This window comes from Mauremys reevesii, linkage group 5 (genome assembly GCF_016161935.1).
Source record: "Mauremys reevesii isolate NIE-2019 linkage group 5, ASM1616193v1, whole genome shotgun sequence".
NCBI lineage: Eukaryota > Metazoa > Chordata > Testudines > Geoemydidae > Mauremys > Mauremys reevesii.
The window spans coordinates 114,581,974-114,598,873 of record NC_052627.1 but is presented as its reverse complement, the minus strand read 5'-3'; the positions used below and the strand labels follow the sequence as shown (position 1 = coordinate 114,598,873).

The 16,900-nt window shown below is 41.5% G+C and overlaps 1 protein-coding gene and 1 long non-coding RNA gene across 7 annotated transcripts in view; one reads left to right on the top strand and one right to left on the bottom strand.

Annotated features, from left to right (window-relative positions):
• PPP2R2C (protein phosphatase 2 regulatory subunit Bgamma) overlaps positions 1 to 5,760 on the top strand; it is a 279,740-nt gene extending 273,980 nt beyond the window's left edge. For all 6 annotated transcript variants that reach the window (XM_039540607.1, XM_039540603.1, XM_039540606.1 and 3 more), the window contains one exon: positions 2,999 to 5,760. In XM_039540607.1, the coding sequence (XP_039396541.1) occupies positions 2,999 to 3,290 (292 nt within the window). In that variant the 3' untranslated portion in view covers positions 3,291 to 5,760. The remainder of the gene's footprint in view (positions 1 to 2,998) is intronic.
• LOC120406187 lies at positions 3,003 to 15,672 on the bottom strand. Its single transcript, XR_005599127.1, has 3 exons — positions 15,484 to 15,672; positions 13,535 to 13,581; positions 3,003 to 3,124 (listed from the first exon to the last, which is right to left on the bottom strand). It is a non-coding gene; the product is annotated as an uncharacterized LOC120406187 (long non-coding RNA).
• Between the last annotated feature and the right edge of the window lie 1,228 nt (positions 15,673 to 16,900).

Genomic DNA, 16,900 nt, shown 5'->3' with positions numbered 1-16,900 from the left:
TGGAAATGTGGGTCAGATTCAATCAGTTAGGCACCCACAATTTAAAGACCATACTCAACGAGTAGTTGCCAATGGTTTGCTGTCAAACTGGGAGGATGTATTTCGTGAGATCCTGGAGGTCAGTCCTGAGTCCGGTACTATTCAATATTTTCATTAATGACCTGGCTAATGGACTAGAGTGCATCCTCACAAAATTTGCAGATGATACCAAGCTAGGAGGGGGTAGCAAGCACTTTGGAGGACAGGAATAGAATTCAAAAATACCCTCAACAAATTGGCGAGTTGTCTCAATTCAACAAGATGAAATTCAATAAAGCAAAGTGCAAAGTATTTCACTTAGGATGGAAAAGTCAAATGCCCAACTACAAAATGGGGAATAATTGGCTAGGTGTTAGTACTGCTGAAAAGGATGTGGGTTATACTGAATCACAAATTGTATCTGAGTCAACGATGTGATGCAGTTGTGAAAAAGGCAGCTATTCTGGGGTGTATTTATGGGAGTGTTGTATGTAAGATAAGGGAGGTAATTGTCCCGCCCTACTTGGCCAATTCTGTGCACCACACTTTAGGAAAGATGGGGACAAATGGGAGAGTGGCTACGGAATGCAGAGAAGAGCAACAAAACTGAAAAAAAGTTTTAGAAAACCTGACCTATGAGGCCAGGTTTAAAAACAAAACAAAACACTGGGCGTGTTCAGTCTTGCGAAAAGAAGACTATGATGGGGAACGTGACTTGTTGTCCATGTCGCCTGAAGGTAGGACAAGAATCTGCAGCAGGGGAGATTTAGGTTAGATATTAGGAAAAGCTTTCCAACTATAAGGCAGTTAAGCTCTGGAATAGACTCCCAACAGAGGCTGTGGAATCTTCAACACTGGCGGTTTTTAAGAGGAGGCTGGACAAACACCTGTCAGGGATGGTCTAGGTTTACGTGGTCCTGCGTCAATGCAGGAGGCTAGACTTGATGACTTCTCAAGCTCCCTTCCAGCCCTATATTTCTATGGTTCTATAGCTCCTCCTTTCAAGACCATATGAGCTCTGGGCAACATTTTTCCCTAGTGCAGAGAGCCAATGGGATGCTCTCCACACCACTGAAACCCTACATTGGGGCTGCAATGGGGGGGAGTATAACTGTGGAGCAGCTTTGCCGTAAGGTCTCCAAACCCTCTGTCCACTGCTTGGGAATGTCTGCATTGGCCCGCAATAAGTCAATGTTTTGTGGGGGAGAGAGAAAGGGGGGGGGGGGGTTATAGGCAAGGCCATAGGATCCAGGACCATGTGGATCTAGTGACTTGAAGACCCACTGACTTCAGTGGAGCCAGACTATCACCCCCCTTTGGAGGATTTTGGAGCAGGACACAATCACTATTTCAGACTATGGGCTGGATTAGGGGGTCTGCTTGTGTTTGGGGAGAAGATAAATTCCATCCCTCTTTCTCCAGCCCTTGCAGATAGCCTTGCAAAAAGCGTAACTACTCAGGCTTTGTGCAGAGGGATGGAAGGATTGAGAGGATACATATCTCCATTTGTCATTGTGTAGTATATCAAATGCTGTCACATCAAGTTTATCGGTAAACATATTTTTATTAACCTATTTGGGGATAAATGTTCTCATAGCACTTGTTTCTCCAAATGTATTAAAAGTGTCCAAAGCAAGGACTGCTGCATTGGGGGTGGGGATGGGTAAAATAGGACCTAACCAGTCCTTCTCCCCTTTCACACCTCCCTGAATTTAGAATGTGGAGGGGAGACCCCCCCACACACACACACTCTGGGGACACTAGGGACCTGCAGAGAGGAGGCAGCCAGAGACTCCACCTGGTAGAAGCAGCAGCAGACCAAGTAGGCACCTTTGGACATCTAGTTAAAGCTCTGGAATGTTCTCTGACTTCCCTCTGCCCTGCACTGATTCGCTGTTTGCTTCAACCTCCATCCCTTCTCATACCCTCTTCACCTCAGGTTCACACCTGACTACCCTCTCCTCCCCTACCCTGTTCCTCTCATCCCTCTCTCCTTTTCTTTCCATTTAGCTGATCCCCCCTAAGTAAATCCATCTCCCTCCTCCCCCGCACACACAAAAATTGTGGCACTAACCTGACGTCTGCTACCATCACATTGTTCACCTGTATGTGTGTTCTACCCCTTCCACCATCCTGTTCCTGGCTTGTCTATTTAAACAATATTGTGTCATCGTTTTCTTGTACTCCCCCATTTACGTGTATTCATCTATTTTCTCATCTTATATTTAAGATTGTAAGCTCTTTGGGGCAGGGCCTGTCTTTTTGTTCTGTGTATGTACAGTGCCTAGCACAATGGGCCCTGCTCCATGACTGGGGCTTGTAGGTGCTATGATGATACAAATAATAAATAATAATAATATAAGTCTGTAAGGAAATGAATTTCACATGCAAAATTCACAGATGCAATAAATTTTACCTGATCCCAGTAATTCCTCAAACATCTTTCTTGGCAACATTCATTTAAGCAAATGTGAAAGTAAACAACGCTGTCAACTCTTGCTATTCTATAGCAAGTCATGCAATATTTGCTGCTTTTCTTAAAGACACAGCTCTGGGAGTCATGAGCTTACATTTCATTCAAATAAAAGTTTCATAGTTATGGAGAAAGCTTGAAAATTTGAACCTTAAAGGCCCAAGAATTAGAATCCAAATAAAAAGAACCCAAGAATTATTATTTTTAAATCTCATTATTTTCTAATCAATCCAGTGATTTTAGGGTTCTGACTCATGATTTTTGAATACTTGGGATTAGCGATACTGAAGCAACCTTACCGTATATTAAATGCCATGAGATGATGAGAAACCATGTAAACTCAAAAGTCCATATATATTAAACTGCACCGTAACACAAGTTTCTGAACTCCATAGACTTCAATTACATGGCAGGGAAAAATAATTGTACTGTACTGATCCACTCCCGTTCGTGGTCGAGTTAGTGTATTCTGCTATTTATTCTTGCTTTTGTTTTCTCCCGCTTCAGTGTTATTATGACAGGTGCATATAACAACTTCTTTCGAATGTTTGACCGAAACACCAAGCGGGATGTTACCTTGGAAGCATCTCGGGAGAGCAGTAAGCCACGAGCCATTCTAAAACCCCGCCGAGTCTGTGTAGGGGGCAAGCGAAGGAAAGATGACATCAGTGTCGACAGTTTGGACTTTACGAAGAAGATCTTGCACACAGCCTGGCACCCAACTGAGAACATAATTGCTATAGCAGCGACAAACAATCTGTACATATTTCAGGATAAAGTGAACTCAGAAATGCACTAGATCGATCAATATCTTTCTGTATTTATAAACCAGCCTTTTGAGAGTTGTAGAAGGACATGATCTTCACAAAAGTGTGGTCATTGTGGTGGAATTTCTAGATTCCCTCCCTCCACCCCTCAGTCTGTATCATTGTTGGTGGCAACCAACTGTTTTAAATCACTGCAACTGTATAATTGTCTAAGTAAAAAGGCACTACTGTGAATTCAGTACTGTGGTCTATGTCTATTTTTTAAACAATCGGGTATTCATTTCTGGACTGATCCTGTGAGGTGCTGAGTACCCTAAACTCCAGTTGACTCTTGAAGGGACAATGCTTCACAGGACCAGCATCCTGCTGTGCTGCATTCTTCCACAGTCTGCAGTGTTTACCACATTATTACAGCTTTTCACATTGGTCCCTTGATTTTTTTCAGGAATGCTTTCTGGGCTTTCAAAGTCAAGTAGACTTATTTATGAGTGTAGGAATAGCCGTGTCCCCCATACATTGCTGCGTACAGAAGGAAGGCCCTAGACAGTTAGTAATATGGAAGCAAAATAAATTATTCTGCTTATTAACAAGTGACAAGTTGTCCCTATTTCCCTTATCACATTCCCCGTCCCTAGCATTGAGCCCTCATTATAGAATTCCACAAACACTTTTACAATTTTGTACTTCTGCTACAAATCCTGACTTTGTATTTCAACTTTCTGAGTCAAAAAATGAAGAGTGCTGTCGATAATCTCAGCTACCTTAGTTTAAAAAGGCAGCTTGTTCTGCAGGTACATTTCCAATCACACTGTAGAATGTGACAATACTAATTTCAGTGGGTGCCATTTAAAAACTCAGGATTTGCCACTCCATGGTGACTATTCAACACATATAAAGATACACTTGTTAATGCATATACATATGTGCTATTACAATTTTGAGTAACAAAACAGTGAGTTAAGCCCTTTTGAAAATCCCACATGTGATGTTTACTGCATCACACTTATTACTTTAAACTTGGTATTTGCAGAATCCCAAGGAAATACAGGTTTAACTACTATGAATGGTAACTCAGGAGTTTAGCATGGCTCAGTGAATTTTAAAATGACTGTAAAATTACAAGATGACTCCTGGGTGAAACAGAAAACTAAAATTCTACTTATATTGGTTTATACAGTTCTTGCTTCAAATAAAATTCAATGTAAATGGAAGATATTTCCATTAAGAAGTGTATAGAAATGGTGTACCATTTTGGAAATGCTTTTTAATCTAGGAAATCTTTCTGCATGATTAATAAAATCTGCCAAAAAATTATTACCCCAAATGATTTCTTCTCAACTCATGAGTAAAGGAGTGTAACTGATGCAGATGCCTGGGCTGATCTGCTCTTGTTAAAAAATCCCTCACTTAGAAAAGGTTCTTTAACAACCTTACCCCATTCTTCACTGACTTTTTGGAAAATGGAGAATGAACTAATAACTGAACCTGCATGCTTTTATATTATGATTTTTGGGGGAAAATCTACCACCAAGGTTTACAAAAAAAAAAAAAGAGGTGACAACTTTTTATATGAAGTCTTGACATGACACATGAACTATGTATGTTTAAATTTTTTTAGATTGATACTGTATATTCCGTGTGTAGAAGCACAAACGCATGTGCATCAGTTTCCAGCCATACTATACACATACAGTATGAAATATGTAGGTTAATTTTAAAGGGAATGAGGAATGTTTGTTTATAAAATACTGTATACCCTAGAAGACATGGGCAGTATTATATGTATATATTTATTCTAATTAAAGTTAATAATCAATTTTTGTTCTTGTAAAAAGGTTTAAGAATATGGTAAATTGTATAGAAACCTTGTTAATGCCAAACTACTGCTTCAAGGGTGTCATACACTTTCTTTGACTTTTGGCCGCCTCCATTAATCTTTGTAGCCCAAAAATGCTAACAGCTAATACTGGCATTTACTGCTACAAGTACTGTAAAACATATTTAGCTTCTAACATCCTCAGGTTAGAGTCTACATGTAACTTATTATAAAGCAGATCTTAATACAACAGTAATACTATTTTTATTTCAAGTACCTTATTCTGTTTCAGGTTTGGGTACCAAACAGATAACTAACGAATAAAATACATTTTTGGAGCTTTACAAAATTATTGATTTCCAGACCAAAATGATATGATGTGATTATTGAGGAAAATATGGAAATCCTTTTAAAGACCAGTATCACATTCATGACTCTGATATCACTGCTATGATTCAGTTTCCTGGTCTTTTTGAATGTAAGAAAGTTGACATCGTCATTGTGAATCTTTTAAAACTTTTTTTCGTTTTTGGTTTGAGCTTTCAGTGGTGTAGAGTAAAGAATGGTAAAGTTGGTAAATCAGATTGTTCGGAAAGCTGTTGTTCATGGCTGCATTCTTTGTGTTGCACAAATTAGCTAACTGTTGTTGAATAAAGATATAAATATGTTAATACCAGCTTTTTCAATAAAATGACTGCAAAAATTGCATAAACAAATGACTGAGCTATGCCTTATTTTTAAGCTAGGCATTAGGCATGTAGGTGCTTTGGAAAACAACAACAAAAATGCAGCAGAGCGTCTCAGAGCCCAGGTCTACACGCACAGGCTCATCGGGCTCATACTACAGCACTAAAAATAGCAGAGTAGATACTCCAGCTGGGGCTGTAGCACAGGCTATGAAAGCTGGGGAGGCATTTTTTGTTGTTTTGGCAGTGTAGACAAAACTGCCTAAGTCACTTTTGTAAAGGGTACTTAGACTCCTAAATTACATAGGTGGTTTTAAAATCACCCCAAATCAGAAAGAAACAAATAAAAAATAATTATGATAGGTAAATGCTAATGAAGAAGAAAACATTTTAAATCTATCTAGCGCTAGAGGCAAGTATGGCAGCTTGCATACAAAGCTCCCACTGCAGTCAATAGGAACTTTGCCACTTTAAAGAGGGCAGGATGCAGCAGGTAATTCAAGTTTAGAAAAACACATTAAAATATTAACAGAATATTGTAATGCCTAAATGTTCATTCTTCTGAGGAGGAGCCCCAGTTCTGTCAGAAGTGGGAACACGTGTGTGTCTGTCAGCACATTTGTAATTATTTTAACACCTGACAGAAGAAGTGTACGGGTTTATAAAATGAGAAGGGCGAGCCCTGTCCATCAGAAAAGAGGCACAAATATTTAGTTTTCTCATTTTTTAAAAGTATTAACTAAACAACAGCTAACATCAAATATATGGAAGCAGAAATTCGGTTAGAGCTACCTGGGAAGAAGAGATTCATGGTTAAACAGCGGCACCGAGCCATTCCGGGGAGACTTAATACTTAATTGGGAAACAAGTCACGTGTCAAGATGAAAACAACGTGGCAGGACAACTCCCTCGAAGAAGCAGTATTATTAAGCGGTGGTGATACAAATTAAACCTGCAGTGCCAAATCCTACAGTGCGGCAAAATGCCCATTGAAGAAAATGAGTTCATCTATGTAAGACTGAGTTGACCCACAGAGTGACTGCAGCGCTCAGCAACTCTGGGAGAGCAAAAGAATTTAGCATGAAGCTTCTTCAGATACACGGCTAGATTGTAGCTGTCTTTATGTTTGTGTGTAAAGGGCGGTAGGAGAGAGCGGTACAGTCTTACACATCTCTCCCCTAGTTTATCTGTCGCTTCTTGTTTCCCCTCACCTGGCACATTTCCAGTCCTTGAACTTGGACTTGGCTTATCAAATATGAGTAGATAGTGGGATAAAACTTAGTTGCAAATAAACACATCAAGCAATATGCCCATTTCCCTTTGCAGTTTCTCTTCATCCCTAGTGCCCAGCAGGATAAACATAAACCAGATGCCAACCTCCAGTGCTCTAGAAAGTTCAAAAATATATTTATTAACAGCACATGATAAGCTGTTTTAACGCTATTGATTAATGAAAAACAATGGCAACAGGAGCTCCTTCTCTTGGTTCAGTACCACCTCCTATTGCTATTTGCAGTCAGTGTAGCCACTTGGCTCCGACTTTCAGTTTGAGGATAGTTCCCCCAGCTAGTGACACTGAGATGACATTTCTAACCTTCCAACACCACTGCTAGGATGAAATTCACCCCCACCTCCACAGAGGTGGCCAGCACAAGAACTATGCCCACTTAATTCCTAGCTTCAGCCTATGTTATTGATTCCCTCATCCTCCCGATTCCATAATTACACCCCCTGCCCATTTGCATTCTTCTCACTAATTGTCTCATATCTAAATTAGAGTCTGATCCTGCACACACTTATGTAGGCCCTCAGAAGGCAACAGGACAAGGAAAAGTTTGCAGGATTGGACTCCTGGGGGCAGGGTACATGTTGTCTTTGTACTGTAAATCTCATGCAATGCTTTGGGTACTGTACTAATGACAGTGACTAAGTGGTGCTGGAAATACTTTCCTCTGGGATGTAATGCAGAAAAACCTTATTCCTTTGTATTCTTGTCTCAGTCCCAGCTGCTGGGCCAGAAAGTCATTGTGGGTGAGCAGTCTTTACACACTTATCCACTGTAAACACGTACTCCACATTGTGGCCCAATGTGAGGACCCTTTCAGGCCAGGTATACCTGACCTAGGCAGACTGACTTGGGTTCCTTGATCTATAAGTGTTCCCATGGTTACAGATTAAGCAGTCACGATATTGATAATGACTTGTCTTGTCATTTGCTAAGTGCAGCCAATCAATAGAAGGTACAAGGCATGTAACTGATCACATTTCCATTAAATAATTATTTTAATTGCCACAGTGACCATTTATTTTATTTTCATTTAACATTACTGCTAACGAGAATAATAAGTAAATAAAAGAATGTCTCTTTTTTTATATGCAGGGGGCTCTTTTTAAGCACTTTTGTGAAAAGCCATCACCTTCGTTAAAAATAACTAATATCTGAAAAGAGGAGAGCGCACTGGTTTCATACCAAGTAGAACGTGAATTTCTAACACAGCAATAAATAGCAGCCCTATCTGAAAAGACCTTGTCGGAAACAAATGTTTCTTCAAGCCAAAAACAGAATAGCTCCAAATGCAGGGACAAATTCCTCAGCTGGTATAAACTGATACGATGCCAATGAGCAATTCCAGCTGAGGATCTGGCCCATAATATCCTTAAAAAAATAAATCTGTCATCACCTTCTATAGATCAATGGATTCAACTGTTGGAAGACAGAGCTGTTCTGGAAAAAGTCAATTTAAATAACAAACAAAAAGAATAATTTAACCTGGACTCAGGGGCCAAAATGGGGGGGGCCAGGGGTGGGAAAAGGCTGGTACTCTTCCAAGCTCCACCCACAAAATAAGCTCCTCCGATGCACGTCACCCAAATGAAACACCACTCGCAGCAGATGCGGCAGCTACTTTAGAGATGATCATGTGTCTTGCTGAGCCTCAATCTTGAATTTGGCTCAACTTTGGTGGGATTTGAATGGGGTTGCCAACTGTTAAATCACAGAAATGCAAACACTCTTGCCCCGCCCCCGCCCCATCCCTTCTCCGAGGCCCCGCCCCGCTCACACCATCCCCCCCCCCCCTCCGTTGCTTGCTCACTTTCACCGGGCTCTGGGCTGGAGTCGAGGGGTTCGGAGTGTGGGACGGGGCTCTGGGCTGAGCCTGGGGCAGGGGGTTGGGATGCAGGAGAGGGTGCAGGGTGCAAGCTCTGGGAGGGAGTTTGGGTGCGGGGGGGGGGTCAAGGCTGGGGTGCAAGAAGGGGTGAGAGGTGCAGACTCCAGCTGGGTGACGCTTACCTCAGGCGGCTCCCGATGGGCAGCGCAGCAGGGCTAAGGCTGGCTCCCTGTCTGCCCTCCCATGCCACTCCCAGAAGTGGCCGGCATGTCCCTGCGGCCCCTGGGGATAGGGGCCAGGAGACTCCGTGCACTGCCCCTGCCTGCAGGCAGTGCCACTGCCGCTCCCATTGGCTGCAGTTCCCAGGCAATGGGAGCTACAGTGTCAGCGCTCGGGGTCTGGGCAGCGTGCAGAGACTCCCTGCCCCCTCCGCAGATGCCGCAGAGATGTGCCTGCTACTTTTGGGAGAGGCGCAGGGCCAGGGCAGGCAGGGAGCCAGTCTTAGCCCCACTGCATCACCGGACTTTTAGCAGCCTAAAATCTCCCTGTTTGGCTTCAGTAGCTTCCCAGTAGGAGCAATATGAGATAGTGGGCACTTTTAGGAATGGCAAAAATAATGAGAAAGCCCAGGCTTTACTTTATATTATGAGTGGCATTTCTTAGGTGTAATCGGCAGACGTTTCACTTCATCTCAAACTTCAGACCACCTCGCCTAGTTGAAAAAAGTCTTTACAATAAAATACACAGTATTTTGTGTTCGGGGGTTTGGGCCTCATTTAGTCTTCAGCTGGTAACCCTGACAGTGTCTACCTGCCTGCCTCCTGCTGCCCAAAATGCAGAAAAGGGGTATCTAAAATCTGGAGGCCACCTGAGAATGAGTTAATACAGTGAGTCGGCAGTAGATTCAGGAACAGAATACCAAACTCTTGACTTCTGGGTCTGTGTTCTCACCCCAACTGCCACCATCCTGAAAATTCTTTGGTTCATCAAACTTAAAAATAATAGAAAAATTGGCCAATTGGGGACAAAGTTTAAATAAAAAGAGATTTCAAAGGCTGAACATCAGAAGCAAATAAATTAATTAGCAATAGTAAGTGAATAGGTAAGTAAATGTATTGCGCTCCGCTTGGCCCAACATTAGCCAACATTTAAGGCCTTATAAGTTTGTTTCCATTAGGAGGAGGAATAGTTGATGTGAGTCAGGTAAATTCTTTCATGTAATTTTGTTTATTTATAAACAATATACACAGAGTCCTGTTTTCCTGAGCAGGAACAACAACATGCAGTTGCCTTTCTCAGAAATCCCCAGGTGTACAACTGCACTGAGTTCTGTCTCTCTGCTTCTTCTCAGAGTCGCACTCACATCTGCTTCTCCAAGCTTTCAGGCCCTAAGGCTGTGTCTATACTGCAGAGTTAACCTGGGCGACTGGCACCCGGATTAGCCTCACTCAGGTGTGAGTGTCCCCACCACAAAGCCCTACTTGTGTTACTGCAACCTCACAGCTTCTGCACTTGCCCATGTGTGGGGGCATAGCCTATGGCTCTTTGTGCTGGGACACTATAGGATTCTTTCCTGGTCAATTGCAGAATTTGTCTGTCTTGCTGGGGAAACAGTGAGAAAGGCATTGGAGGATCATTGGCACTCAAGTGATTTACTCTGCATCCTCACTGCAAAGTGGGCGGGCGGGTTCCAGGGGAGCCCAGGTTCTAACCCACACCCCCAGCTGGGTAAATCCCAGCCTGAGCCTAAAGCCAGGTTAGAGGTTTTTCTATGTGGAAGGTTAGGGGGGTTAAAGCTAAAATCCAGGTAAGAACGTGTGTAAACTGTGCAGTGTAAACATATCCTAACACACACACAGGCTGCAAAACTGAAATCCTAACTCCTGTGTTTGCAGCCAGGGAAATCCCACAGCCAACACATTTAGCTCTGACCGTCCATTGTTTGCAGCTGGTGCTTCCTATATAAAGTGACTTGATTGCTCCTTCTGTTGGATCTGAAAGAATGCTTGGCACACCCATTGATTTTAACAGGGTCTGTTAGGGTGGCAGCAAATCTCAGAGCCTGGGTTGACGGACTCAGGCTCATGGTACAAGGCTAAAAATAGCTGTGCAGATGTTCAGGCTCCCCTCCCTTAGCTTCAGAGTCTGTGCTCCAGCTGAACCTGACTCTCTACACAGCTGCTTTTAACATAGTAGCGTGAGCCCTGTGAGCCCGAGTCTATTGACGCTGAACTGCCGGCTGCGTAGATGCACCCTTATCGTCTTTGGATCACAGACTCACCTGATAACAGCCATAAGCACTTTGCAACTTCACTGTACTAAATACATTTTATGTAAACAAATATGCATGGTTCTAATTCATTATGCTTTTCTATTCAAAAGGAGGCTAAATGGGTGAGCATCTCTACAGTCCATTTCTGAAAGTTATACTTCTTTCCTGTGCTGCCAGCGCTGAAAGGCCAATTTTGCAGGATATTTTCTAAGTGGAAGATTTATCGGATTTGAGTGACTGTATCTTAGCAACCACAGATGCTTATAAACCCCGTTTGACTGTTTCAATTTTTAATTTAAATCTACCACAGAGAGGCAGCCTTCAGTACCATGCACAAAACTACTCCAGCAGTTCATTATATAGAAACACAATTGTCTTATATAAATACAGTCTCAAAAATGAGTCTGAACAATGGAATCTATTCTCTTTCCCCATAGGCCCTACCTATGAATTTCACATAATTTCTGTCGAACAAGCTATTCATAGCTATCTGAGTCATGCTGTCTAGAAAGAGGTTGGGGAGACAGGGGGACCTAAGAGTCAGTGCAGAGGTACAAGCTCTCCACAGAGATTGTACTGGCCTCCTGCATAGACCCTAGGTATTTGGGGACTAAGTGTCAACCCTAATCTCCCAAGGAGTTACTTGAGACAAATTCCACACAAGAAGAACCTTGCAAAATTCTCCTAATCCCAGAAACCATTCCCACAGATTTTTCCTTAGGAAGGCATGACCTATTCCTGTGATACTTACCCATTCCCACCCCCTGTGTAGCAAGGAGCAAAACGTGAATCCAGAATACAATTGAGTCATATTTTGCATAGCCTCTGAGATAATAACAATCAGTATTTATATAGCCCAGTGGTTCTCAAACTTTTTTTTTACTAGTGACCCCTTTCACACAGCAAGCCTCTGAGTGCGACCCCCCTTATAAAATTAAAAACACTTTTTTAGTATATTTAACACCATTATAAATGCTGGAGGCAAAGCGGGGTTTGAGGTGGAGGCTGACAGCTCGTGACCCCCCATGTATTAACCTTGTGACCCCTGAGTGATCCTGACCCCCAGTTTGAGAAACCCTGATATAGCCCCTTTTCATCCACAGACTTCAAGGTGCTTCAGAAAGATGGTTAAGCATTACCTTACCTACCACTATCTTATTTTGGGAAACTTAGTATCATTAATGATGTTATTTCTATTGTTAATGTCAAAAATAAAGGGAATATAAGTAAAACTATAGTTCAGGGTCAACTATTAGGTCCACTTTATGACAGAACCATAACATGCTGTATTAATTAGGGTACCTGTATTGCAGTTAACTGGTCCATCTTTTAAGATGTTTTAACATAACAGCTGGAATCAGAAGATCAGTTATCCCAGGATAAAGAGTTTTCAGAATAAAGGACTGAAATATTTCCACTGAGACTCCCCACTTAATGTAGCACAAATAAGGATCACTTGAGCAATTATCAGAAGTAGCTTTAGGAAAGATTTATGAATCAGACATTTATAAACACAGGAAAGGATTTTTCGCAAAGAGAAGGCTGAAGAATCAATTTACTGACAATCTGGCTATGAATCATCATCATCATCTGCCCACTATTTGTCCTGCTGAAGTGCTGTAGATGCACATCAACATACAGATGTGTTATATATTGACTGAATTCACAAGACCATGCAAAGATAGAGATTTTGCAAAATGTGCTCTTTCCCCCAAAAATATTCACAATATCATTTTGCATCATTTTGTGACCTCAACATGTTATGAAATGGCAATTTTTGAAATTACATATGTTTTGAAATTAAAAACATTTTTACTGGAAGGAAATAAATTTCAAACCTTGAAATTTTTTAAATTGAGGGTTTTCTCAAAAATTTGTGGTCCCATTCTTGAGAGAAAAAACCCATGTTTTTTCTGTAGTGTTTTCCAAAATTGGTCCAAATCCATATTTCAAGATATGCAATTTTCACTGAATATTTTACACAGCCCTGATTTGATTTTTGTACTTTTTCCCTTTTATTAATCTACAAGTACACTGTGTATGCAGCATATTAGAATAACTATGCAGTATAGTAGAATAACTGATAAGAAACTTAAGTCACCTTTGCAACTTTGTCCCTGCCAAAAGTTGCATTTTGTCGACACACACAGAATAACTATGCTTTGCACCTCAGCAGCATGTCACTTGGTGAGGCAAAGGTTAATTTCTGGCTTTTCTACTATAGCTCTAAGTAAAATGTCCTGACATTACTTGCAAGGGAAGCTGTATTGATTCTTGTCACTTTACTGTCCAAGGTTAATTTGAATGGTTGCTCTTGTAGACAGCAATGACCGGTTTTATCAGACTAGGGAATAGAGCAGACCTTAACATCACAACTACAGAGTCAAGTTACCTTTGTCCACTACAACCTCTTCACAGCTCTTTGAGGAGGCAGGATTCCTGTGAGTGGAACATACCATACAAGTTATCAGAACTCACTCTTGTGATGTAAAAGATAACACAAGGGGGAAAAAAAAACCACACAGTCCAAGCTAAAGTGGAGGTGCTCATCTCAGGCATTTACCTCTTTAAAGCATTTGTAAACTACTTCTCACTTTATTACTGGGATCATTTCACAAACCAAGCCTGAACTACATACGAGTCAGATGCTGTCTCCGACATAGGTTTGGGGGATACATCCTTAAGCGGCTAAAACCTCTTAAAACAATATTTCCAATACCTAAACAATTTGTCATTTGAAGCTTTATTTTAGTAATTATTTACTGAAGTTATAATTCTTTGCCCGAGGCAACATAATGGATTGTTGTCATGGAAACATCTCTGCTATCACAAGCATGGGATCCTTTTGAAAAGTGAGGGAGAAACTGAAGCGGGATCTAAAGAAGAAATGCTTTGTTGCAATGTTTCTCTTTTTAAAGCAAAGACAGAGAGCTAGATCTGGATTTTGGTTCCAACCCATCCAAAGTTCAAGGGTATTAGGAGCCAGGATTTTGGTTCAGGCCTATGTCTAATTTAAAGTGACACTAAGCTACTGCTTCCAAGAACTGGCATCTCCCATAGTTAGCAGCATCTGCAAGGCACTTTGTGTTGCTGAATTTGCTATTATTGTCAGAAAATTCTGCCTACCACCATCTTCAAACTAAGCCAAAAGACTAGTAACAAACTGCTGTTATGAAACACCTGCTACAGAATCTCCATTTGATTTGCAATCTGTTTGACAGAATGCTGACTCTGAACTCTTCGCCATATGGGGCCTTTGCCTGAGCTACCGTCTTGTCAAACAAAATGCCAATCGATTTATATTGCATAGGGAGGCTTTGGAGAATTTAACATAGATCTAAAGTAAGAAAGGCTGTCAATTTCCCTTAAAAAAAAAGATAGCCTTTGTACTTCATTCCTAATTTAATTGCACCATTGTAAGCTGGACTCTGTACATACCTTTATTGTTCAGGTATTGTAGTCAAGTTCTATTAATTATCTGGTAAATGCTGATGGTGTGCTGGATGCAAAACAAGGCCCAGAAGAAAATATGATTCCTGCCTGGAGTGACATCAGGGCTGTGCTGTATAGCGGTGAAAGTTACAACAGCACCAAATCAAATTAAACTCTAAAACCTACATTAAAACAATGTTAATGAGGCGTGTAAGCCCCTCAAGAAGCAGCTAGTCTGCAAATTGTCTGGATAGCATGTTTAATACAGCCTCACTATCTATAGCTGCATTATGTATTCCATGGTTCTTATATGCGCCTTCATCACAGGGTTCCACAAACTGGAGCAAATACTTATCTCACTGCTGTGGCCTCAATATGGGAACAACCATTGGCATAACTAGTCTGCTCATCCCTCTCACTGTAAAGAGTTAACCAGAACAAAAACAGAGAAAATGGTGACATGTTCTTTCTAAGGGAGATTTTTAAATTACATTTTAATTTCTCTCTCAGAAGCAGTAAAAGCATGGTCTCCTTTTAGTCTTTTAGCGTTTTCCTCTTCAGAAAACATTAAACAGAGAGAGAATGCAGTGCAGGCTTTGAGTGCCATCTGATGGCATGGATGAAAATCATCCAGTTATTTTATTATTATTTTGAAGCAGACAATGAACAACTTTAAATTCCAGGCTCTCAGAAAGTGTCACTGGTAATTGACCAAATAAATGATTGGCCTCACAAGAGAAAATATATGCCTAATTGCATTATGTTTCTGCAAAATTTGCTGAGCTCCTAATAAAGACAAAAGATGATCTAGATCTGTATGTGCACCAGCTGGAGGCTACTGGACTGTGTACAGTTTATGGAGAAATCCTCAAATGACCATAAATCAGTATAAAATAAGCAGGTTCTTACCTTGCATTCTCTTTTCTGGATTTTTTACAAGCATATATTGAAGGAACACAACATCTCATTCTCTTAGGTGTGATTTGGACACAGTAAAATTATTGATTTGCTACAATGCTAAATTGTAGATGAGGGGATGGATGGTGCAGGCAATTAACAGCTGGATACAAACTTCTTAATGTGTATGGTACATCACTGGTTCAAAGTCCTGGCCAGGTGGTGTCAGTACCGTTAACCCCCAAGTGTTCAAAAATCATGACTCTGCCCCTCCCATCATGAAATTGGCTTAAAAATCATGAGACTTTACATACTAATAAATCTGGGGTTCTTTTTGTTTGCCTTCTGGTTTTTGAGCCTCTAGATTACGCTCGGATCATGTTTTCCAGCTTTTATCTGTAACCATAATGGGCAGAAACTCACATTTTTAAATCGTGACAGGTTTCACAGTTGTAGCAAGGGTGCAAGTTAGGGCCCTAGCATGTACAAAGGGCAAGCACTGCCCAGCAGTTCCTGAAGAAGTGTGGTAGCCTTCTCCTGCTGTCCCTACTTAGGTGCTATTCCCTGATTACTGCCTAATGACTGATGTGAAACGAATGGGTGGTTTCATTCCAGTCCCAGCCTGACCAGTGCCCCAATCACAAAAACCTCTCACGCACTAGGATGGGCATTAGCTGTCACCATGTTCAGCTGTCCCAGGTAAACTGATTGGGCTGCAGGGACTGAACTACTCTTTCATATTATAGCAGGGCAGTAGCCTTGCTCTAGTTAAGGTTCAAGCCAGGTTTCAAGTCAAAGCTCAGTTCTTCTAAGTGCTCTAAGTCTACTGAGTGACTCAGAGTGCCTTGAAATTTGGTGTGCCTCAAGGGGTGGGTAGGTGAGGTTCTGTTACTGATCCAAATCTGTAGCCATTTGATAAAGGGGTTCCTGAGCTACAGCTCCCACCCTCCAAAAAAAAATTTTTTTTTTAAAACAATAGGCTTCTTCTTAGCATATGCATAATATGCCCCAGGGGGCACATGACCAGGATTCATCACCAAATTTGGTCCACTGGTTGGATCATTAATAGCTTCCCTGGCCTGGCCTGGATACTGACAGGGAGTGTGACATGAACATTGACCCGTGCCCTCCTTCTGGCAACTGACTTTTGCTTACAGACAGCAAACAAGAGCTCAGATCATCCTATCAGTGTGGCCGGTGCTTGAGGGTTACCCGCAACAGAGGACATAGTATTCACCAGCCCTTCCAGGGAAATCAAATTAAAACTTTATTTGAAAAAGATGTTGCTACTTTATTTTGGTGTCTCAAAAGCCTCTCGAGCTGAAGTGCCAGAGGAATTAAACTAGGCATGCAGGGGCAGAGGAGTTAACAGGATTGTTTGCTTTCACAATTTCACACCAGCTGAATAGCTCAAGCAGATAAGCAGGAG